This window comes from Helianthus annuus, chromosome 1 (genome assembly GCF_002127325.2).
Source record: "Helianthus annuus cultivar XRQ/B chromosome 1, HanXRQr2.0-SUNRISE, whole genome shotgun sequence".
Classification (NCBI taxonomy): Eukaryota; Viridiplantae; Streptophyta; class Magnoliopsida; order Asterales; family Asteraceae; genus Helianthus; species Helianthus annuus.
This window is the reverse complement of record NC_035433.2, coordinates 101,800,586-101,821,772: the sequence shown is the minus strand read 5'-3', so window position 1 is coordinate 101,821,772 and position 21,187 is coordinate 101,800,586. Positions and strand designations below refer to the sequence as shown.

The window sequence follows — 21,187 nt, the reverse complement described above, 5'->3', positions numbered from 1 at the left end:
TACAGAGGTTCTGGTAGAAGTTCAGACTGGCAGAGCTTCGCTACAAGTCCAGCAAAAGTTCTGAAATATCTAACACTAGCTAGCTATTTATAGGCAACCAGGGAGGGCTATAAGTGTCACCCGATCGGATGACATCTGTCGTCCGACGGATTACACTTTTACATTTACGCACCGATCCTTGAGTTGTCTTTTCACAAACATACATACAAGTACATACATATACAAAATTACATACACAACACAAAATAAGACTCGATGCAGACGGAAGCTACAGACATATGTACTAACAGACTCCCCCCTTAGATGTAGCTGTAGTTCCTTCCTGCATAGTCTTTAATCCTTCCTGCTGCGTCTTCTTTCCTTATCTCTCTGCCTTCTCTTTTCTGCTTTTTTCTTCAAGCATCTTTCGTCTGAGAGGCCTTCCAACTTCATTCCAATACTTTCTGTATTCAGGATCACCATCACGCTTCCTATCCCAACGTGGGATCTTGTTTTCTTCCTTTTCAATTGGAGTCTGGTCTGTTGGAGGAGGTTTCATCAGCTTGTACCTTCCAAGTCTTGCAGCTTTTTCAGCAATCTCTTTAAACCTCTGACTGCAGTTGTATCTCTTCAAGAACTCATCAATCTCTAAGTCTCTCCATTTTTATTTCCAGTATTTCCCAGAGTTGATGTCTTTTAAACATGTCAGCAAGAGACGGAAATGTTTCATCAACACCAGCATAAGGAAATACTGTCTCTTCATCAGACGAATTAGACCCTTCTTCAACTAAAACATCATTGTACTTATCAGCCTCTTGAGCATACTTGAATTCATATTCCTTCTCAAGCAATGAAGGAATTTCATCCTCTATATCAAACTTAAACTTCCCGTAGTCTAACCCCAATTCCTCTAACATTTCAGCTCTTGACCTAGGCACCTCTATCTCCCCCTCAACTCGAGCATTCAAATAAATAACAGTTGGTTGCGTGAGGAATACCTGGTCAGCATGTTTCTTTCCAGATGAAGAAGAATCTTGTTGATGATTCTCCTCTTGTTCGTTTATCTCATCATTCATAAAATCTTCTATCTTCCGTTGAACAGAGGGGTTCACAATCAATAATCCAGTCGACCCTTGATCTTTATCATCATCATCTTTGTCTATCAAATCATCCCATGAGCGATCATAGTTATCAATTGCATCAAGGACATCGTCCAAATCTGTATGACATTTCTCTTCTTCCTCTTCTACTTTTTCTTCTTCTTTCCATCTAAGTAACAACACTTTATGTTCTTTTGCCTTCTTTTTCCTTTGTTCAACTTGAACACGACGAACGATTTCATCAAAGTTATAGGATGGAATAGAAGCTTCACCAACAAGTACGAAGCCTTGAGCTTGATCAGCTTCAACATCATCCATTTCAACGTCAGCTTGACTCGAAGATCCTTCAGCATCTTGAGTCTCAATGATAACATCTTTCTTTCTTTGAGTAGCTTCTTCAGCCAACCTCTTTTCTCTCTCAATCCTTCGTTCTTCAACTCTTTTGATTTCAATGTTGTTGTAGATAGATTGAACATCGATTCCCAGATGATGTTCCATTACGGTATATAGCATGTTGAGCTGTTCATCTTTCACAACTTTATCAGCCCTCAGAGCTTCCATTTCTAGCTTCATTGCCTTGAATTCATTTTCCGACGCTTCATGAAGTTCACTTATTAGTTGATTCAGCGTCTTATTTATATCATTCAACTTTACATTCTTCACATGCAGATCAGAAATTTCTGTTGATAGAAGCTCAAACAGCTTTGCATTGTCATCAACATCACCTTCCATTTTCTTTAACTTCTTCGCTTGTTTGATCATGACAGACTTTATCTCTTCATTTACTTTTGTCAACTCTTCAAGTTGCTTCTTCAACTCATCATGCTCAGCCTCTGCCTTGGCTTTTTCTTTCTCAAGAATACTAACCTTCTTTTCCAGAGCTTTGACAGATGCATCGTGAAACATATCAAACTCATCACCAGAAAGAATGTCATCTTTATATTCTCCTCGAACATTTGGAAAACCTTCAAACATATCAGGAAGAATAGTTTTCTTTGGTTGTGAAGATTCACCACTTGCTGGAATAGATTGATCTTTTGGTGGTGGTGGTGGTGGAGAAACTCTTACTTCAATATAATCATCATCACCAACATTCTTTTCAACTTCAGGCTTTTCAACGCTTTGTACTTCTGGTGCCTTAGGAACTTCAACACTTTGAACTTTTTCAGCTTCAGGACCCTTAGAAGTTGCAACATGCTTCTCACTCTTTCCACTTTGACTTTCTGTCATAGATGCACCTCCTTTTCTTGCTCTGACACTTCTAGGAAAAATTCCTGTTTGAACAGCTTTGCGTTTCTTTCGTTGTTTCTTTTTCTCATCATCTGTTGGCATGTAAGTAGAATCCTCTTCATCAGAACCTTTTCTTTTCTTCTGAGGCTTCTTTTTCAACTGGACCTTTCCATGACCAACCTTTGCCATATCAATCTGTGGCTCTGTTTCTGTTGATTCATCGTCAGCATCACTTGAATCATCATGAACAACACCTTCAGGCTCCTTTTTTTTAATACCTTCAGCTTGAACACTTGCGCTTTGATCTTTTGCAATTGTAGCTTCAATATGATTTATGTATTGTTCAAATGTCACCTTCGTCAAATCAATTCCTTCTTGAGATATATCAGCTGGATTCACCACTGGCTCATCTATCAAAATCGATTGTGCTTCCCTTGAAGGCCCTGCAAGATAAGCATTGAACGTTTATTAGTATAACATAACATTTAAAGATCTAATTTCTCTTATGACTCCCCCTTTCAACTATACCCTTAACAACAATCTTTGGAGGAACAACTTTAGGAACAGGTACAGATGGGGATGTCTTTGGAGTTCTCTTTCTTTTTCCATCTTTCACAAACCAATATCTGAGCTTTTTCTCTTGCATCTCCCTCATCTTATCATCTTCATTCTCTGAATTGCTATTTTCATGTCTCCATGCATCGTTTTCAGGAGCAACATATGCTGGATTATCAATCTTGCAAATCATTCTCCTTGCCATTTGTTCAGAACCTTTAGATAATCTGCTCAAAGTATCAGCTGTCATGTTTTGTAGACCTAATATATCAGAAGAATCCTTTGTAAGGTCTTTAACTTTATCATCTATCAACATCTGGATAAACCTGGGATACATAATGTACTTTCCACTTCCACTTCCTACATTGTCTACCATATGGTCAAATATCGCTTGTGATACATTATCTGGCCTATTCAGCACCAAGCAAGTAATGATATTCATGATATAATCTGATGTTTCATCATAAGATCCCTTTCGATGTGACAATGCATGCACTACTGATGTGTGTAAAATGCAACATATAAATCACATCAATTAAGGCATAAAACTAACCCTTTTTAAGTACTAATGTTGGAAAAAGAGCGTTTTTGTCTTCCTTTTGTATTTTCAGGATGAAATGAGCTCAAAATCACAAAAGAAGCAAAAAGACAGCTAATTCTACCATAAATACAAGAAAAGGAACAAAAGTAGACTGCCCGGACCCTCAACGGCATCTCCTAAGGCAAAGGAGAAGAAACAGAGTCTGAACACGCCCCGTGTCCAGCGAACACGGGGGCGTGCCCAAGAAGCAGCAGAAAAGACAAATCAGTAGAAGCTTCCATTGCCCACCACGGGGCCGTGTCCAGCGAGCACGGGGGCGTGGTGAAAGTACAGCAGGCGCATTAATTGTAATTCGCAATTACAATTAATGAAGTGAGAGAATGTCAGACGGGCACGGGGCCGTGTCCAGCGGACACGGGGCCGTGTCCAGCCTTCTGTTCAGCCTATAAATAGAGGAGCTTGGCTTCATTCTCTCTCATCCCTTGGCACACCACCTCTCTCACACTTCATCCACCACCCACCACCACCATAACACCATCATCCACCACCATCATCCATTGTCCATCATAGAGTGTGTGAGTCGTCTCGGGATCCAAGATTGATCGTAAGAGTTATTGACAATCAAGGCCATGTTTGCCTAAGTCTCTTACATCACTTGGTGAAGACAAGTGTTTAGTATAATACTTTTTATTTTTAATCTTTTGCACTTTTTATTTGGTTTTGTATTAATGACTTTAATAACTAGTTACTTATGTTGAAGGTGATCTTTTCTTATCGTTTGTCCGTGGTGTCTTGGCATTATTTTACTGTCTATATAAAATAAAAGATTTTCACCATTCATATCTCCACGGTCTATATGGAGGTATGTTGGCTACCTGGTTGGGGGTTAAGGGAACGGTTTGGTAAGGGTCTTGCCCTTGTTCAGCGTTTAGAGGTCCTGCTTGGGACCTGGGTCAAATTTAGTAGGATCTCCTTCAATGCCCATAGGTATTGGATGGCGGGGATCCAAACTCTTTGACCCCCTCATAAGTCAACTACTATTAATACTATAACCCGGCTATTTAGGACTGTATCCCTGCTGACTCAGACTACTTAGCCGAGGGTAACGTCACCGCCAGAAGCGGGGCCTACCACAATTTGCATTAATAACTTAATTCATTATCTTTCAATAATCCGACCCTTTAGGATTGTATCCTTGCTGACTCAAACTACTGGGTTGAGGGTAACGTCGCCTTCAAAAGAGGGGCCTACTACAATAACTAAGATAATCTCTTAAACAAGTGCAAAAGTGCAAAAATAATCAAAGGTTATACTAATACACGTGTCGGATCCAAGTGATTCATCTTGTCTATCTGTTTTTATTTTATTTTTATTTTCAGCATTTAGTTAGTTTTTTTTATTTTCTTAGTTTAAAACATTTTTCTAACCTTTTGATTTGATTAGACGTTGAGGATAAACCGGTATTAAAAGCTCTTGTGTCCTTGGACGACCTCGGTATCTTACCAACACTATACTACGTCCACGATGGGTGCACTTGCCCATATGTGTGTTTAGTGTTAGTAAATATCGTGTTTTATAAATTTAAAACTTGGCTAAAAGTGTAAAAAGGGGCTTAAATATACATCAAAAATATAACACACTTCACGCACATCAAGTTTTTGGCGCCGTTGCCGGGGACACAAGGATTTTAAGAAAGTTAGGAATCAACGGCCTAATCATATTTTTATTTTTCTTTAATTTTTAGGATTTTTTCTTAGATTTTCAGCTTCTGCAGAGCTCAGCACGGGGCCGTGCCTGGTCGGACACGGGCCGTGCTCAGCAACGTTACTGGCAGTTTTTGTTTTTTTAGTTACAGAAGGCTGACCACGGGGCCGTGCCGGTGCAACACGGGGCCGTGTCCAACTTCCAGTAACTGGGATCTAAAAAAAAAAAAACAATCACTGTAATTCCGACCACGGGGCCGTGTTCGCTCAACACGGGGCCGTGGTGAACCTTCTGACCAACATTCTTTTCTGTTTTTATTGCAGGACTTGGAACCCGACGCCATCCTCACGTAGTGTATGAGCTCCAGTTCCAATAAAGACATAAAGGAACCGCTAGAAGAACCCGAACGCTTTCTCAGAAAAAGGTTAAAAGCCAAAAACCAAGAGAAGGTTTCGGGTGATCCACCCCCAATGGCGGACCAACGTACCCTTATGGATTATCTACGGCCCACTATAGGTAATCTAGGCGCCACTATCAATGCTCCGAATGTCGAAGCCAATAACTTCGAACTTCGACCGCATTTGATACAAATGCTCCAAAACTCCGCAACCTTCCACGGGCTTGCGGACGAGGATCCTCATCTACATATAACTAATTTCTTAGAAATATGTGATACCTTTCGGATCAATGGAGCATCAAACGACGCCATCCGCCTCCGTATGTTTCCATTCTCACTAAAAGACCGAGCGAAAGCTTGGCTCAACACCCTCCCAGCTGGATCGGTAAACACCTGGGATGAACTAGCCCAAAAGTTTCTATATAAGTATTTCCCTCCTTCTAAAACTGCTAAATTAATGGCTGAAATTAATACATACTCACAAGAGGACGGGGAATCCTTATATGAAACTTGGGAAAGGTTCAAGGAGCTATTACGCAAGTGTCCCCATCACGGCCTCGCAGTATGGCAACAAGTATCCACTTTCTACAATGGATTGTTGCCACACACTAGGCAGACACTTGATTCTAGCTCCGGGGGACTTTTAGGTAATCGACGCCCACACGAAATATATAATCAGATTGAGGAAATTGCTCAAACCAATTTTCAATGGCACACTCCCCGGGGAAATAAGTCTATCGCCCCGGGCGCCCATAAGGTCGACTAAAGCACCTCTTTACAAGCCCAAATCGAGGCCCTTTCTTTAAAAATAAAAAAATTAGAAATGACAAAAACAGTCTCGGTTATGGCTTGTGAAGGGTGTGGTGGGTCACATGAAAATTGGAGTTGCATGAAAGAAACAGACGATCAACAAGAAATGGTAAACTACATTGATAATAGACCTAGGCCGTCGGGTCCTCCAACGGGAACTTACAACCAAGGATGGCGAAACCACCCAAACCTTGGTTGGAGGGAAACCGGCAATAGTAGTAACCAACAAACCCAACGAACAAACTTTCAGCAATCAAGAAATGAGTCACAAAATTTCACTCAACAACAAAGTGGACGAGAAAGGCTCGAAGATACTATATCTCGCCTCGTCTCTGACACTGATAAGAAAAACTCGGAAAGATTTCTACAATTAGAATCTAATTTTAGGAATCAACAAGCTAGCATTCAAAACATAGAAAAACAAATAAATCAACTAGCACAAAATTTTTCCGAGAGACCGCAAGGCGCATTACCTAGCAATACCGAAACAAACCCAAAGGCGCAAGTTCACCTCATCACACTACGAAACCGCACCGTAGGGCCTGCAGAAGTACCTCCACCTACGGAAGAAACAATGCCAACACATCTGCAGGAAAAGAACTCTCCCCCATCACCAGAGCCTACCAAGGCTCCTCGAGTTCCGTACCCCGGTAGGTTAATTCGTCAAAAGAACAATGAGCAGTTCGCAAAATTCGAAAGTCTGTTAAAACAATTGCATGTCAATATTCCTTTTATCGAAGTCCTAACCCAAATGCCCAAATACTCTAAATTTATGAGGGACTTCCTTACACATAAAAAGAAAATTGAAAATTTGCAATTAGTTAATTTAGGCGAAGAATGCTCTGCCCTCGTACTCAATAAACTACCCCAAAAGAAAATCGATCCCGGAAGTTTCACGATTCCATGCTCAATAGGGGAATCAACCGTTCGCAATGCCTTGGCCGACTTAGGGGCTAGCATTAACCTCATGCCCTCATCGATGTTCAAAAGGCTTGGCTTGGGTATCACGAGCCCTACAAAAATAAGCATACAACTCATTGATCGATCAGTCAAGTTCCCACAAGGTGTCATCGAGAATGTCTTGGTAAGTGTAAGCAGATTCGTTTATCCAGTTGACTTTGTCATACTCGACATGGAGGAAGACACCGAGGTCCCCCTTATACTAGGGAGACCCTTCCTTGCCACAGCACAAGCAGTGGTAGACATGAATGACGGGACACTAACTTTGAGGTATGGGGACGATGAGGTGAAGTTCGGAGTTGGGAAGAGAATAGAGGACGACGACCCAGTCAACTGCATGAAGGTTATTGATTCAAGCTTGGATGCCGCTCTCCGACGGTGTAACTTGGGAAGCAAGGCACTCCACTCAGAAGATATATAACCGGGAATCGGGTCTAGCCAAGGACCCTTATAAACGTGGCGCACCACGGAGGCATTCCGCGGATCTATCCTTAGTTTAGTTTAATCTTTCAGTTTTTGCAGAATAAAACACACTCATGGTGGTAATGGATGAAAAGGGGAACGAGAAAAATGGAACCATGCACGAAGAACAGAGCAACCCGATAAAAATCTCCATCACAGAAGGCTCAACACGGGCCGTGCCCAACCAACACGGCCCCGTGCTGAGCCCCTGCAGAAAATCACCCAGTTCAGGTAACTGGACACGGGCCGTGTTCAGCGGACACGCCCCCGTGTCCAGGCTTCTGTTTCAATTCTGTAATTTTTGTTACTGGCACTTGACCACGGGGCCGTGCCCGGTCAACACGGGGCCGTGTCCAGGATGCCAGTAACATAAATCTTTGCTTTTTAACACACTTTTATACATTCTAATCAACCAAAAACTTTATTTTTGGACACATTGAGGACAATGTGTAATTTAAGTGTGGGGGGGATGCTAAAACCTTGAAATTTTGCAAAATCCTAAACACAAGCCTTACACAAAACTCTATTGGAACCGCTAAACACCCCAAATTTTTTCAAAAACTTTTTCATTTTTTTTATTTACTTGTCTTAGTTTAAATTGGGGATAACAAGTTCTAAAAAGGTTATATTTTTACAAGTTTACAACCGATAGCGTCGTGATAAAAAAGAACCAACATAAGAAAATTATGAAACGGTATAACAAGTCTAGTTAAAAATTCGATTATATATGCTTGGTCACATTAAAAACCCATTGCCACAAAAGTGAGTTTTGAGCCTTTATTGAGCATAAAAATACACATATTTAGATTAAATGCTCATTTTTCGTTTCTTGTGTGAATAGCCGCTCGGTCTTTACAAATCTAGAACTTGCCACGACGATACATTCCCGGTCCTTACCAACTTAAACCCAAGTAAGTAAATGATGGAGGCATTAGGACTAACCATTTTTCTTTCAAAACCATTATTTTTCATTTTTTTTACCTACCCAAAATCCCCCTAGATAGCCCCTTTGAGCCTAAACCTTTCATTTCATTACCCCCAAAACCCTTTTTACCCACCAAAAACCTTTTTAATTTTTTTTTTATTTTAGTAACAAGTTCGCTTTTTCGTAAACTCACCTTTTTTATGTGACGTTTAAAAAAAAAATGATGATGATGAAGTCAAAAACAAACAAAAGCTACAAAAGCTTGTTTGGAGAAATACTTCAAAATAAAAAGTCACTAAAAACAAGGTACTTCACGAAAACCGACGCTTGTTACGATTTTCGCCCTTTTTACTAACCACTAACCAACCACCCACCTTTAAACCCAAGCCTTCACCCCAAAAGTCCTCTTGATATTTACAAAGGTAAAAAGTTAAAAAGGAGGAGGATTGATTGCTTGGCAAGCTTATGGAAGACGTAAGTTCCGTGCCGCTCTCGAGTGATTCACTAAAATATACACTTTCGGCCGAGTGTTGAGTGATCTCCCGTGAGGTATGTGAACTTGTATATATATGGAATTTTAATAAGGCATGCTATGCCCAAATAAGTAATTCATCTTATGAAAAGTTCAAAATAAGTCATAACGAATAGGATTGTAAATAAATAAAAATAAAACCTATAAAAACCTTGGATTCCCGACACTCTAGGACAAGCTAAAAAACTTCTCTTCTACCTATTCCATTTGGGAGTGTAAGCCACATTTAAAGAGTTTTGCTTGAGGACAAGCAAAAGTTCAAGTGTGGGGGTATTTGATGTGTGTAAAATGCAACATATAAATCACATCAATTAAGGCATAAAACTAACCCTTTTTAAGTACTAATGTTGGAAAAAGAGCGTTTTTGTCTTCCTTTTGTATTTTCAGGATGAAATGAGCTCAAAATCACAAAAGAAGCAAAAAGACAGCTAATTCTACCATAAATACAAGAAAAGGAACAAAAGTAGACTGCCTGGACCCTCAACGGCATCTCCCAAGGCAAAGGAGAAGAAACAGAGTCTGAACACGCCCCGTGTCCAGCGAACACGGGGGCGTGCCCAGGAAGCTGCAGAAAAGACAAATCAGTAGAAGCTTCCATTGCCCACCACGGGGCCGTGTCCAGCGAGCACGGGGGCGTGGTGAAAGTACAGCAGGCGCATTAATTGTAATTCGCATTTACAATTAATGAAGTGAGAGAATGTCAGACGGGCACGGGGCCGTGTCCAGCGGACACGGGGCCGTGTCCAGCCTTCTGTTCAGCCTATAAATAGAGGAGCTTGGCTTCATTCTCTCTCATCCCTTGGCACACCACCTCTCTCACACTTCATCCACCACCCACCACCACCATAACACCATCATCCACCACCATCATCCATTGTCCATCATAGAGTGTGTGAGTCGTCTCGGGATCCAAGATTGATCGTAAGAGTTCTTGACAATCAAGGCCATGTTTGCCTAAGTCTCTTACATCACTTGGTGAAGACAAGTGTTTAGTATAATACTTTTTATTTTTAATCTTTTGCACTTTTTATTTGGTTTTGTATTAATGACTTTAATAACTAGTTACTTATGTTGAAGGTGATCTTTCCTTATCGTTTGTCCGTGGTGTCTTGGCATTATTTTACTGTCTATATAAAATAAAAGATTTTCACCATTCATATCTCCACGGTCTATATGGAGGTATGTTGGCTACCTGGTCGGGGGTTAAGGGAACGGTTTGGTAAGGGTCTTGCCCTTGTTCAGCGTTTAGAGGTCCTGCTTGGGACCTGGGTCAAATTTAGTAGGATCTCCTTCAATGCCCATAGGTATTGGATGGCGGGGATCCAAACTCTTTGACCCCCTCATAAGTCAACTACTATTAATACTATAACCCGGCTATTTAGGACTGTATCCCTGCTGACTCAGACTACTTAGCCGAGGGTAACGTCACCGCCAGAAGCGGGGCCTACCACAATTTGCATTAATAACTTAATTCATTATCTTTCAATAATCCGACCCTTTAGGATTGTATCCTTGCTGACTCAAACTACTGGGTTGAGGGTAACGTCGCCTTCAAAAGAGGGGCCTACTACAATAACTAAGATAATCTCTTAAACAAGTGCAAAAGTGCAAAAATAATCAAAGGTTATACTAATACACGTGTCGGATCCAAGTGATTAATCTTGTCTATCTGTTTTTATTTTATTTTTATTTTCAGCATTTAGTTAGTTTTTTTTTATTTTCTTAGTTTAAAACATTTTTCTAACCTTTTGATTTGATTAGACGTTGAGGATAAACCGGTATTAAAAGCTCTTGTGTCCTTGGACGACCTCGGTATCTTACCAACACTATACTACGTCCACGATGGGTGCACTTGCCCATATGTGTGTTTAGTGTTAGTAAATATCGTGTTTTATAAATTTAAAACTTGGCTAAAAGTGTAAAAAGGGGCTTAAATATACATCAAAAATATAACACACTTCACGCACATCAACTACGCAGTGAATTAGGAACTTATAAGGTGTACTAAACATGGTCTTAAGATATTTCCCGTTCAAATATCCTGTAAATCCTATTCTGCACCACAAACCCTTGCATAAACGTTCAGGAATAATGATGGGATCATTATCAGAATCACCTAATTCTAAAACTCGTCTTAAGTCTCCAACATTAAACTTGATTTCAACATCTATATCTTGGCCATTCTCGTCCTTCTTTCTAACAACTGAATAGATCATCTTCTCATTCTCAACATACCTTACCGAACTCCAAAACCTTCTGACATGTGATTCATATACTATTGTTTTATCGGGTAAGGCCTTATTAATCTTACTCTCCCTTAAAAATTTTGCTATGACTTTAAATGGAGTATTGTCTGTATAGTGTGCATCCAATAGACAGTAAATATTGTGAGATTTATCCCAATCTGATGATCTTCCCAAAAATATACAACATTAGCATTTGCATAAGTTTCAAGACATAAAGACACAAGTGATAAAAATTTTGAAAACTCAAAATTTTTCTAACACTGGGAAGTCATACTCTATACAGTACTGAGTATCGGATGGTCATCTGATTGGATTGCCATCCGATCCGATGAACCATCAATCATTAGAGTATTGAACCAACTGATATGTGCATTTGGATCGGTGGCCATCCGATCGGATTGTCACTCGATCCATGTGACAAGACAAATAGAACCTTTGACAAGTCAACACTTTTAAGTGAGTGGCATGAATCGGATGGCCATCCGATCGGATTATCACCCGATCGGATTGCCACTCGATCATTGGCATGAGATTAAACAGACATTGAATGTGTGATTTGTATTGGATGGTCATCCGATCGGATTGCCATCCGATCGAGATGCCATTCTTTCCTGATCAACTTGTAAACAGTTAGGGCACAGATTTCAATGCAACACTTAGAAAATATTCAACATTTAACATGCATTGGATCAGATGGCCATCCGATCGGATTGCCATCCGATCGAGTTGCCACTCGATCCATGAACAATGAAGAACAGTTGAATGATCTATGAATATCAAAATTTTTCTAAGATTTCAACAAAATTGAACACAGATCTACGTAGAGATTTCTCCGGCGATCAAAACCCTATGTTCATCTTTTTCTAATTTGGCTTGGTTAGGGTTTAATTTAACAAAATAAGGTCCGAAAGCTGAACACCTCTAACCTTCAAATCTATGGATTCTAACATGTTTTTGCACAAATTGAGATGGTAAACCTATAGATCTAAGGATCGTGAACAAAACCTTATGTTCAAAATCTATCAAACATCATTAAAATTGCTTAGATCTAAGATTTAAGGTCCGACAGACGCCGACATGCATAAAACCTATCAAAAACATCAAACTAAACTTTGAAAAACAGAAATCTTACCTTTCCCATTGTGAAGGTTGAGCGTGCCAACAATCCAATGTGATATGGAAAACAAGAATGTGAAAATCAGATCAAGAAAGTGAGAGTGTTTGAAAGAGTATCGGATGGTCGCCCGATCGAGTAAAGGTTTGACTGAAGTCATTGACCTCTATTTATAGGGGTGACCAAGTGTCGGATGGCCATCCGATCGGATTGTCATCCTATCCAAACACCTCTCTTTGACTTTCAAGTGTTTTGACCTTTTGAATTTTTGCCGTATTATCAGATTTGGTCAGTTTTAGAAATCCACTTAAGTATCTAGGTCCAAGTTAATAACCCTAGGCACTTAATTTGCCTACCAAGTCCAAGTTAATGACCTTGGTTGACCCGAAACGAAACAAACTGACAATTTGTTCAACCTTTTTTCAAACACATTTTTCATGAAAAATTTACAAGTGTCAACTTAATGAACTTGCTTTGACTTTGAATTTTCAAACCTCTTTTAAGATTAACTCCCAACCCTGTTGTCCAGTTCAGAAACTTCCTGCATCTGCTTCATGACTGCGAGTCTGAAGATCATCTTTCTACCTTGGTTTGTCGAAAAACTAAAGCAGAAATGCAAAATATTTTTGGGATTTTAAGAAAGTTTAAACTAGAAAACTATGAAATCTTTTTGGGTTGATATGCAAAATAGAAATGATATGTAATGCAGTAAAGGTAAACTATTTACAAACATGTTTTTGGTGAGCGTGTTAGGGGATCATATCAGCTACCAACCAGCTACAAGTACTGTTGAGCTTGATTACACACTAAGTATTAAACAATTCACTTTGATTGCCGATATACTGATCCTTTTTAAATTTTCACACAAATTCAATCTGTTCAGGATACGAATTAATGTTTTAATAGCTTAACTTATACGCGTGTCCCACATCAGAATATACTCTCGTATCCAGACTTCTATATTCAGTCTTATAGGTGAATGTATAATAATGATACCTGTAACGGGTAATGCGAAGTCATGAGAGCTCAGATTAGAACTTCCGTTCAGACAGAGAGATGATGGCTCGACTTTCAGTGTGTCCCGTTTTGGGGATCTTTTCTTCAACATCACATGATTAGCATTTTGCAATGTTTCATCATTTTTTATGCTGAGGGTAGGCTTTTAAGATTAAAGCAGTGCAGAGTATTACACGAGGACTAGGCTATTGCTTCCGCAAAATCAGAAGTCCTGGTATAATACCCCATATATCTTTACGCACATAGACCTAGTATGTCAGAAATAGAAAATCTTTCAAACAAGATTTCAGGGGTTACCTATATATCCGAGAGATGTTCCCCACGTAATAAGCAAGGAATGATTTTAGGTTTATATCCCAAACAAATCTACTAAATGTATAAAAACCTACCGGCATATCATCAGCGAGACTGCTTAACACCTATTAATCATTACAAATCTTTAGCATACTGTAACTGTCAAGCTGATGTACTATCATTTCCCCCTTTTACACAAACTCTTTTTGGGTTTTCTATTGTTTTTAGATTTTGAAAATATCTCATGTTTTTGGATTTTTGCATTTTTTATTGTTTTTGTATTTTCTGAAAATATTATCTATCTCCCCTAAATACCAAAACAACTAAAAATACGACAAACCAGTGTGGTCTGCTTCTCAACATCATCTGCGGTGGTATTCTCATCAACGCCAAGTATCCCCTCCGCATTCGACAACAACTTCATACCATTCAGTTTTAAAAGATATTGAAAACGTGATCTATCAAAAGCTTTGGTATGTAAGTCTGCTTTTTGTTCGTCGGTGTGGATTTTGTCAATTCGTATCAACTTCTTCTAGAAGCAATCTCGGATGAAGTGATGACAAATTTCAATATGTTTGGTTTTAGCGTGATGTACCAGATTTTTTGTTATGTTTATTGCTGCCTCATTATCAACAAAAATAAGTGAAGTAAGAAATTGCAAACCGTAGTTGCGCATCTGTTGCTGAATCCACAGGATCTGAGAGCAGCAGCTGCTGGCAGATACATACTCCGCTTCACATGTTGATAAAGCAACAAAGGTTTGCTTCTTACATTGCCACGCGACCAGTCGGGGTCCGAAAAATTGGCATCCTGCAGTTGTTGATTTACATTGACTTTGCAGCAACCAAAGTCAGAACCAGAGTACCCTTCAAGTGTGAAGTCACCATCATTTGGATACCACAAACCCAAGCTTGGAGTTCCTTTCAGGTAGCGTAATATCCTCCTGACGATTGACATATGCGAGGCTCTAGGACTTGATTGATATCGGGCCGTGAGGCAGGTTGGGTACATTATATCAGGCCTTGATGCTGTCAAATACATTAGCGAGCCGATCATAGAGCGATATAACGTTTCGTCGACCTTCTCTCCGGTGAGATCAGGGTTGATACCATGATTCGTTGCTAATGGGGTGGACATTGGTGCCGTTCCGGACATCCCAAATTTCTCTAGAACATCGTGAACGTATTTTGTCTGATGTATGAAAGTTCCTTCAGGCATTTGGTCGACCTGGAGCCCTAGGAAGAAGTTCATCTCACCCATTGAAGACATCTCGAACTTCTGCTTCATTACTTTTTCAAAACCTTTGCAGAGTTCTTCATTTGTGGACCCGAAAATAATGTCATCAACATATATCTGGAGTATCAGAAGATGACCATCGACTTCCTTCGTGAAGAGGGTTGCATCCACCTTGCCTCGGATAAAGCTGTTGGCAAGCAAATGTTGAGAGAGCGTCTCGTACCAGGCTCTCGGGGCCTGATGCAAACCATACAACGCTTTGTCCAGGAGGTAGACCTTATCCTTGTGAATTGGGTCGGTGAAGCCCGGTGGCTGTCCGACATATACCTCTTCCTTCACCTTTCTGTAAAGAAATGCCGATTTGACATCTAGCTGATACACTTTGAATCCTTTCCATGAAGCAAATGCTAGGAAGATTCTGATAGCTTCAAGTCGAGCAGCTGGAGCGCAAACCTCTGTGAAGTCTATCCCCTCTTGTTGACTGAAACCCTGGACCACGAGTCGAGCTTTGTTTCGCACAATAACCCCTCGGTCGTCTCTTTTACACTTAAACACCCACTTCGTGTTTATCTTCCTATGTCCGTCAGGTAAATCCACAAGCTTCCATACACCAAGCTTTTCAAATTGACTCAGCTCCTCTTGCATTGCAATGACCCATGAATCTTCAGCCAGTGCTTCCTTATAGGTTCTCGACTCAATCTGCGAAATGAAACAAGTGAGTGAAAATTCAGTTTGTAAAGGAGAAACTTTAGTATAAAAGCAAGTAAGGTCATGGTCAATCTGTCTTCTGGTGCGAACGCCTGACTGCAGTTCTCCTATTATCAACTCCTCTGGATGGTATGAAAGAGTCCTCGGCATAACTTCGCCAGGAACATCCACCTCGCCTTCCAAATTAGTAACGTTCTGATCCGCAACTTGTTCATTATCAAGAATTGTCTGATTTGAAGATTGGATTTGCTCCCCTTCAGACTCTGAATCACCATGATCAATAGTAGGAATATCATCAGATTCTGAATTATCATTGACCACCGTCTGATTTTCAGGAGCAGGTTCGCGTTCTGAAGTAGTCGGAGTTTGCTGAACTTCATCATTCTCTCCAGTGTTACTTGGACAAGCTTCATTATCATTGGAAATTTGTCGTTGACGTCTAGAAGACCTTTCTGGAAATCTTCCCTGAGATGCTTCATATTCTCGTAAAATATCCAAATCATCAAAGAACTCTGGCTCTTCTTCTAACTCGAATGAATCCCATAAAGTATCGTAGTTGAATCGCTATGGGTCTGCGGGCTTCTGTGGAGGCATAGTATAGCCTTGACATTCAACATGCTGTGCTTCGATGATCTTTTTCAGACTTGGAACAAAGACTCTTCTGAGTGGACTGGCATATCCCATAAAGATACCTTCAATGTTCTTTGAACCAAATTTGCCATCGGGATCTAGAACTGTACAGGGAGACCCGAACGGTTCCAAATACTCGAGACTTGTGATTGTTGATCAACTCGAAACATGTCTTGTTGTGTTTCTTCACAGTAAGTACCCTGTTGAGAGTATAGCAAGCGGCTGATACTGCTTCTGCCCAGAAATTAACCGGTAACTTGGAATCAACAAGCATCGTCCTCGCCGTTTCGATCAGCGTTCTATTCTTTCTTTCTGCGACTCCATTTTGTTGCGGAGTGTATGGCGCGCTGAATTCTTGCAATATACCTCTTCGATCACAAAATTCCCCCATTTTGTTATTTTTGAATTCTGTACCGTTGTCACTTCTTAATCTTTGTATGCGAGTTCGGTACAAATTCTCAATCTTCCTGAATAACCTCAGCAAACTCTCAAATGTTTCGTCTTTTGTCTTTAAGAACGTCACCCACGAGAATCTCGAATAGTCGTCAGTGACTACTAGGCAGTAAAGACAACCCGTTATGCTCTTAACATTCACAGGACCAAAGAGATCCATGTGAAGTCTTTCCAACAGCTTCGAGACTGAGTTCATCTTTTTGCAAGGGTGAAATTTCTTTCGCTGTTTTCCCTTTATACAACTTATACACTCCCCCTCAAGATGAAAACTCTTCAAGTGAACACCTTTCACCAAATCGTTATGCACCAGGTGGTTCATCTTGCGCAGGTGAATGTGGCCCATCTTCCGGTGCCATAATTCTGACTCCTTTTGAGTAGCTCTTGACATGAAGCAATGAGTTTGACCCGTGGTAGTCGTTGCGACGCTCATATCCACCACGTACAAATCACTAACTCGTGGTGCTCTCATGATGATCCACTCCTCGGGGATGACAAACCCAGTCTTCAAGATCAGACATTCTTTATCAGTGAAATGTGTCAAATACATTCTATCACAAATTTGAGAAATGCTAAGAAGACTGTTCTCTAGCTCGGCGATGTAGTTGACTCTTTCAAACGTGATAACACCATTTGATAATGTTCCTTCACCAATAATACGTCCTCCTTGATTACCAGCAAAACCGACGTATCCATCGTTAAACCCTCTAACATCGTATAACAGGGCTTTTCTCCCCGTCATGTGCATGGATGCTCCGCTATCCATAATCCAACGTGAGATAGATCTTGGGAGCTCCTGCACATTTCCAAAACATTTAGTTAGTTTTTGAAGCAACCCAAGCCTCTTTCGACTCGGGTAGCTTGACGTTTAGGCGTGTGCTTTTGGTGTACAATGGTGGAAAATTCTTGTCATTCATTTTAAGACTTTCTTCAGACCCGACCTCAACCTCTTTATATAAAAAGAATTCGTTTTTCGGAGGTTGACCAGATGGTTGTTCTTTCTTTGGAACATACTTCTTCCCTGGAGGGGTCGAAGTTTGTTTCTCAAGTTTCTCATAAAAGTCCAAAGGTACATTCATCTTCTTTGTTGAAGATGATTGTTTTTCAGAATCAGAAACCTTTGCTTTTGAACATTTGATGTCTTAGTCTCAGATTTTGGCTTCCAAGTTTGTTGTGACGAAGCGACCTGTTTGTAAAATTATCAGTTTTCTTTACCGACTCTTTTACCGGTTCAGTTTTGACTTTGATGTTTTCATTTTTCAAAATCTTCTTCTCAATAAACATTGGAGCTTTTCCTTTGACATTGTTCTTCTTTCTAGGATTCTCGACAACCACAGACTTAGACCTCGAGTTGGTGCATTTTCGTGCAATGTGTCCAACTTCATTGCATTTGAAGCATGTGCGGGTGTCAACTTCTCGACTTCTGCCTACAGTCTGAGGCTATGAGGCCTTCTTTTAAAAAAATTCTTTGTTTGATTTCGAAAAGATTTCTGAATCTTGCTCGGAAATTGAACTTGAGCTTTTGACAAACACTTTCTTTTCGGCAAACTTTTTGTTTTGAAAGTTCTTCTTTTGATTATTCTTACCACCCCGATAACCACCCGACCATCTATTTTGGTTGTTGCTGTTAAAACGTGGTGGTACAGAATATTTCTTATAGTAAGATTTGTCTTTTTCAAAATTTAACAATCTTTTGGAACTTTTTAAACCCTCAATTCCAGAAACTTCAATCTCCACAAGTTTGAAAACTTGTTTCAACTTGTCAACATTCACATTCTCAAGTGGAAATTCAAGATCCCAATACAACTTATCAGAACCAGACATCTTGTACATGACAAGAGTAGGTTCGTCACTTGAGTTGTTTTGGGATTTTGATTTCGGAATGTAGTTATTTAAAAAACACTCTTCATCTTCAGTCATTCACTATCTGATTTTAAAACATTTTCAACCACATTTTTTACGACTTCAGACTGAACACTGTCTTCATCAGATGATGAAGTGAGTGTAACATCGATTGTTTCTGGAAGTTTTACATCATTTGTTTTCTCATTTGTTTCATCTTCATTATCTAATCCAGACCTTCTCTTTGAAAAATTGTTTAACACGGGCGGTGGAACTTGATGATAACCCACCCCGGTTCCATCTGAGTATACATCTTCACCAGCTTTGTTCTTCCCAATTGGTTTGGGAACTATGTGTTGAAGAACAAAGCTCGCGGAGCTGTAACTGTTCAGTTTCAGATTGATTCTTTCATTCTCAATCTTAGCTTCCTGAAACTGAAGCTTAAGATTTGCAATCTCATCCAACTGCTGGTTGATTTGTCTTTCTTTTGCCTGAAGAACTCCAGACAATTGAAGATTTTCTTTATATGTTTTACCATTTCGCTCATCAGAATCTTTTATTGTTCTTTTCAGCTTCTCATGATTTTCAGAAAGTTGTCGGTTTTCATGAATTAACTTCTCATTTTCTTTCTTAAATCGTTCTACATCAGTTTTATATTTTTCAATTCTTTCTGATAATTCTTTTTTTCTCTCATTTGAAGCTCTCATCAGTTTATCTCGACTTAAGATTTGTTCTTCAACCATTCTGACTTTTCCAACCAGTTCTTCTGTGTTTTTTACTGTGAGATATGCATTCGTGCTGCAAACTTTGCAATCTTTCATGCAATTTTTGCAATCACTCTCAGTTTTAGCTTTACCAGTCTTACCTGATTCATTGTTTGAACCACTTTTACTGACCTTGCTTCTTGACTCAGACGCAGTTTTGGAATCTACCTCTAGTTCCTTTGCCCTAAGCACTTTGTCTGCCATATTTGTCAGGTTCTCTGCGGTCATTTCTTTTGTTGTGTCGATTATCCCATCGTCGAATTTCCTTGACTTTAGCTCTTCCTCTTCAGCTTTCTTTGCAGCATCTCTCTCTCTCTGTTCATCTTCTTGTTTCAAAGATTCAATGAGAGTTTCAACTACGGGTGTTGATGGTTCAGCAATTATGTTGCCTTTTGGGTCCAAATAGCACTCACGATCAGGATCCCATCTGTTTGCCCTTTTGGCTTCTTTCCAGGCTCGATAGTTGCTATCCTTCATAGTTTGAGCTATCATCTTCCGATAGGTGTATTTTTGCTCTTCAGTTCGTGTATCTTTGTATGGTTCAACTTTTGCCATGAATGCATAACCTACAGCATCATCTTCTGGTAAAAACTCACTCCAGTCAAAACTTTCGTCATCTTGAATTACAGCTAAGGCTCTCGTCTTCTCCTTCGGAGTCTCTTCGATTTGTTTCATTCTTGGAGGCTCTTCTCGATTGCGGTGATATATAGCCTTTTTGTAGTAATCGTCATGAAACGGATTAGCTATTTCATCAGCTGTTGAGTTCCTACACTCCCTCTTGAAATGCCCCTTCTGTTGCACTTAAAGCAGGTCACCTTTGATTTATCAAACCCCAACTTTTTTGAAGGCCCATTGATGGAATTTCTTCCCGTTATCTCCATAAATCTTTGCGCTCTCCTGATTACGCTAGCCATGCACCAGCGTATGTCGATTAACTCCATCTCTTCGGGATCAATTTGATCATAATCTTATTTGGTCAGATTTGTGTTCCTGATTTTCCCAGCGACTAAGCTTTCATATGATTCCAAGATTGAGGCAAGAAACACCATTTGTTGTTTAGCTGTTTCTTCATTAAAGTTTTATTGTTGAGATTCACAGCTATATTGCACTGAAAGACGTTTTTGGGAACACTCTGCTGTTGCTGATTCCCTGAGACTGATGAAGAAGAACCTCCATGATAACCACTGCTAGGTACAGAACTGCTCCTTTGCTTTTCTTGATTCATCGTGGTTGAACTTTCATCAGAGAATGCAGTTTTTGGTGAAGTGGTCTTAGGAATCATACTACCCCTGTAGTAGAGATTGACATTTTGTTGGTATGGAATGTTGTTGACTTTATTCATCTTCTTGATTTCTAGTTCATGACTTTCAAACCTTTCTATCAACCAGTCAATAGTCATATCTTACACTTTCATGGTGTTTTTCAAAACCAAAGCATAATATTGCCAATCCTTCTCATCCGACAAAGATTCCAATAACATCTCAACCATCTCTTCTTCTGTGATAGTTATCCCATGTCTGATAAGCTCTATCTTCAGATAACAGAAACGCTCAATCATTTTTAACACAGACTCATTCCTCATGCATGCAAACAAGTCGAACTCCTTTTTCAGTAGACGTTTCTTGTTTTTCACTATCTCAGCTCCTCCAATACACTTCTTTTCTAACTTACCCCACAAATCTTTTGCATTT

The 21,187-nt window shown here is 39.9% G+C and overlaps 2 protein-coding genes and 1 non-coding gene across 3 annotated transcripts; all 3 read right to left on the bottom strand.

The window, feature by feature from the left end:
- Nucleotides 1-5,957: 5,957 nt before the first annotated feature.
- LOC118483066 lies at nt 5,958-6,064 on the bottom strand. Its single transcript, XR_004869534.1, has one exon. It is a non-coding gene; the product is annotated as a small nucleolar RNA R71 (small nucleolar RNA).
- A 6,432-nt stretch (nt 6,065-12,496) lies between these two features.
- LOC118491109 lies at nt 12,497-18,714 on the bottom strand. Its single transcript, XM_035988579.1, has 8 exons — nt 18,477-18,714; nt 17,832-18,013; nt 17,566-17,686; nt 16,640-17,412; nt 15,556-16,338; nt 14,638-15,219; nt 14,207-14,284; nt 12,497-12,529 (listed from the first exon to the last, which is right to left on the bottom strand). The coding sequence occupies exons 1-8, from the start codon at nt 18,712-18,714 to the stop codon at nt 12,497-12,499; spliced, it is 2,790 nt and encodes a 929-aa protein (XP_035844472.1).
- Nucleotides 18,715-18,806: 92 nt separating this feature from the next.
- On the bottom strand, nt 18,807-20,437 carry LOC110927580 (myosin-2 heavy chain, non muscle-like). Its single transcript, XM_022171131.1, has 3 exons — nt 20,312-20,437; nt 19,023-20,207; nt 18,807-18,974 (listed from the first exon to the last, which is right to left on the bottom strand). The coding sequence occupies exons 1-3, from the start codon at nt 20,435-20,437 to the stop codon at nt 18,807-18,809; spliced, it is 1,479 nt and encodes a 492-aa protein (XP_022026823.1).
- Nucleotides 20,438-21,187: the final 750 nt, after the last annotated feature.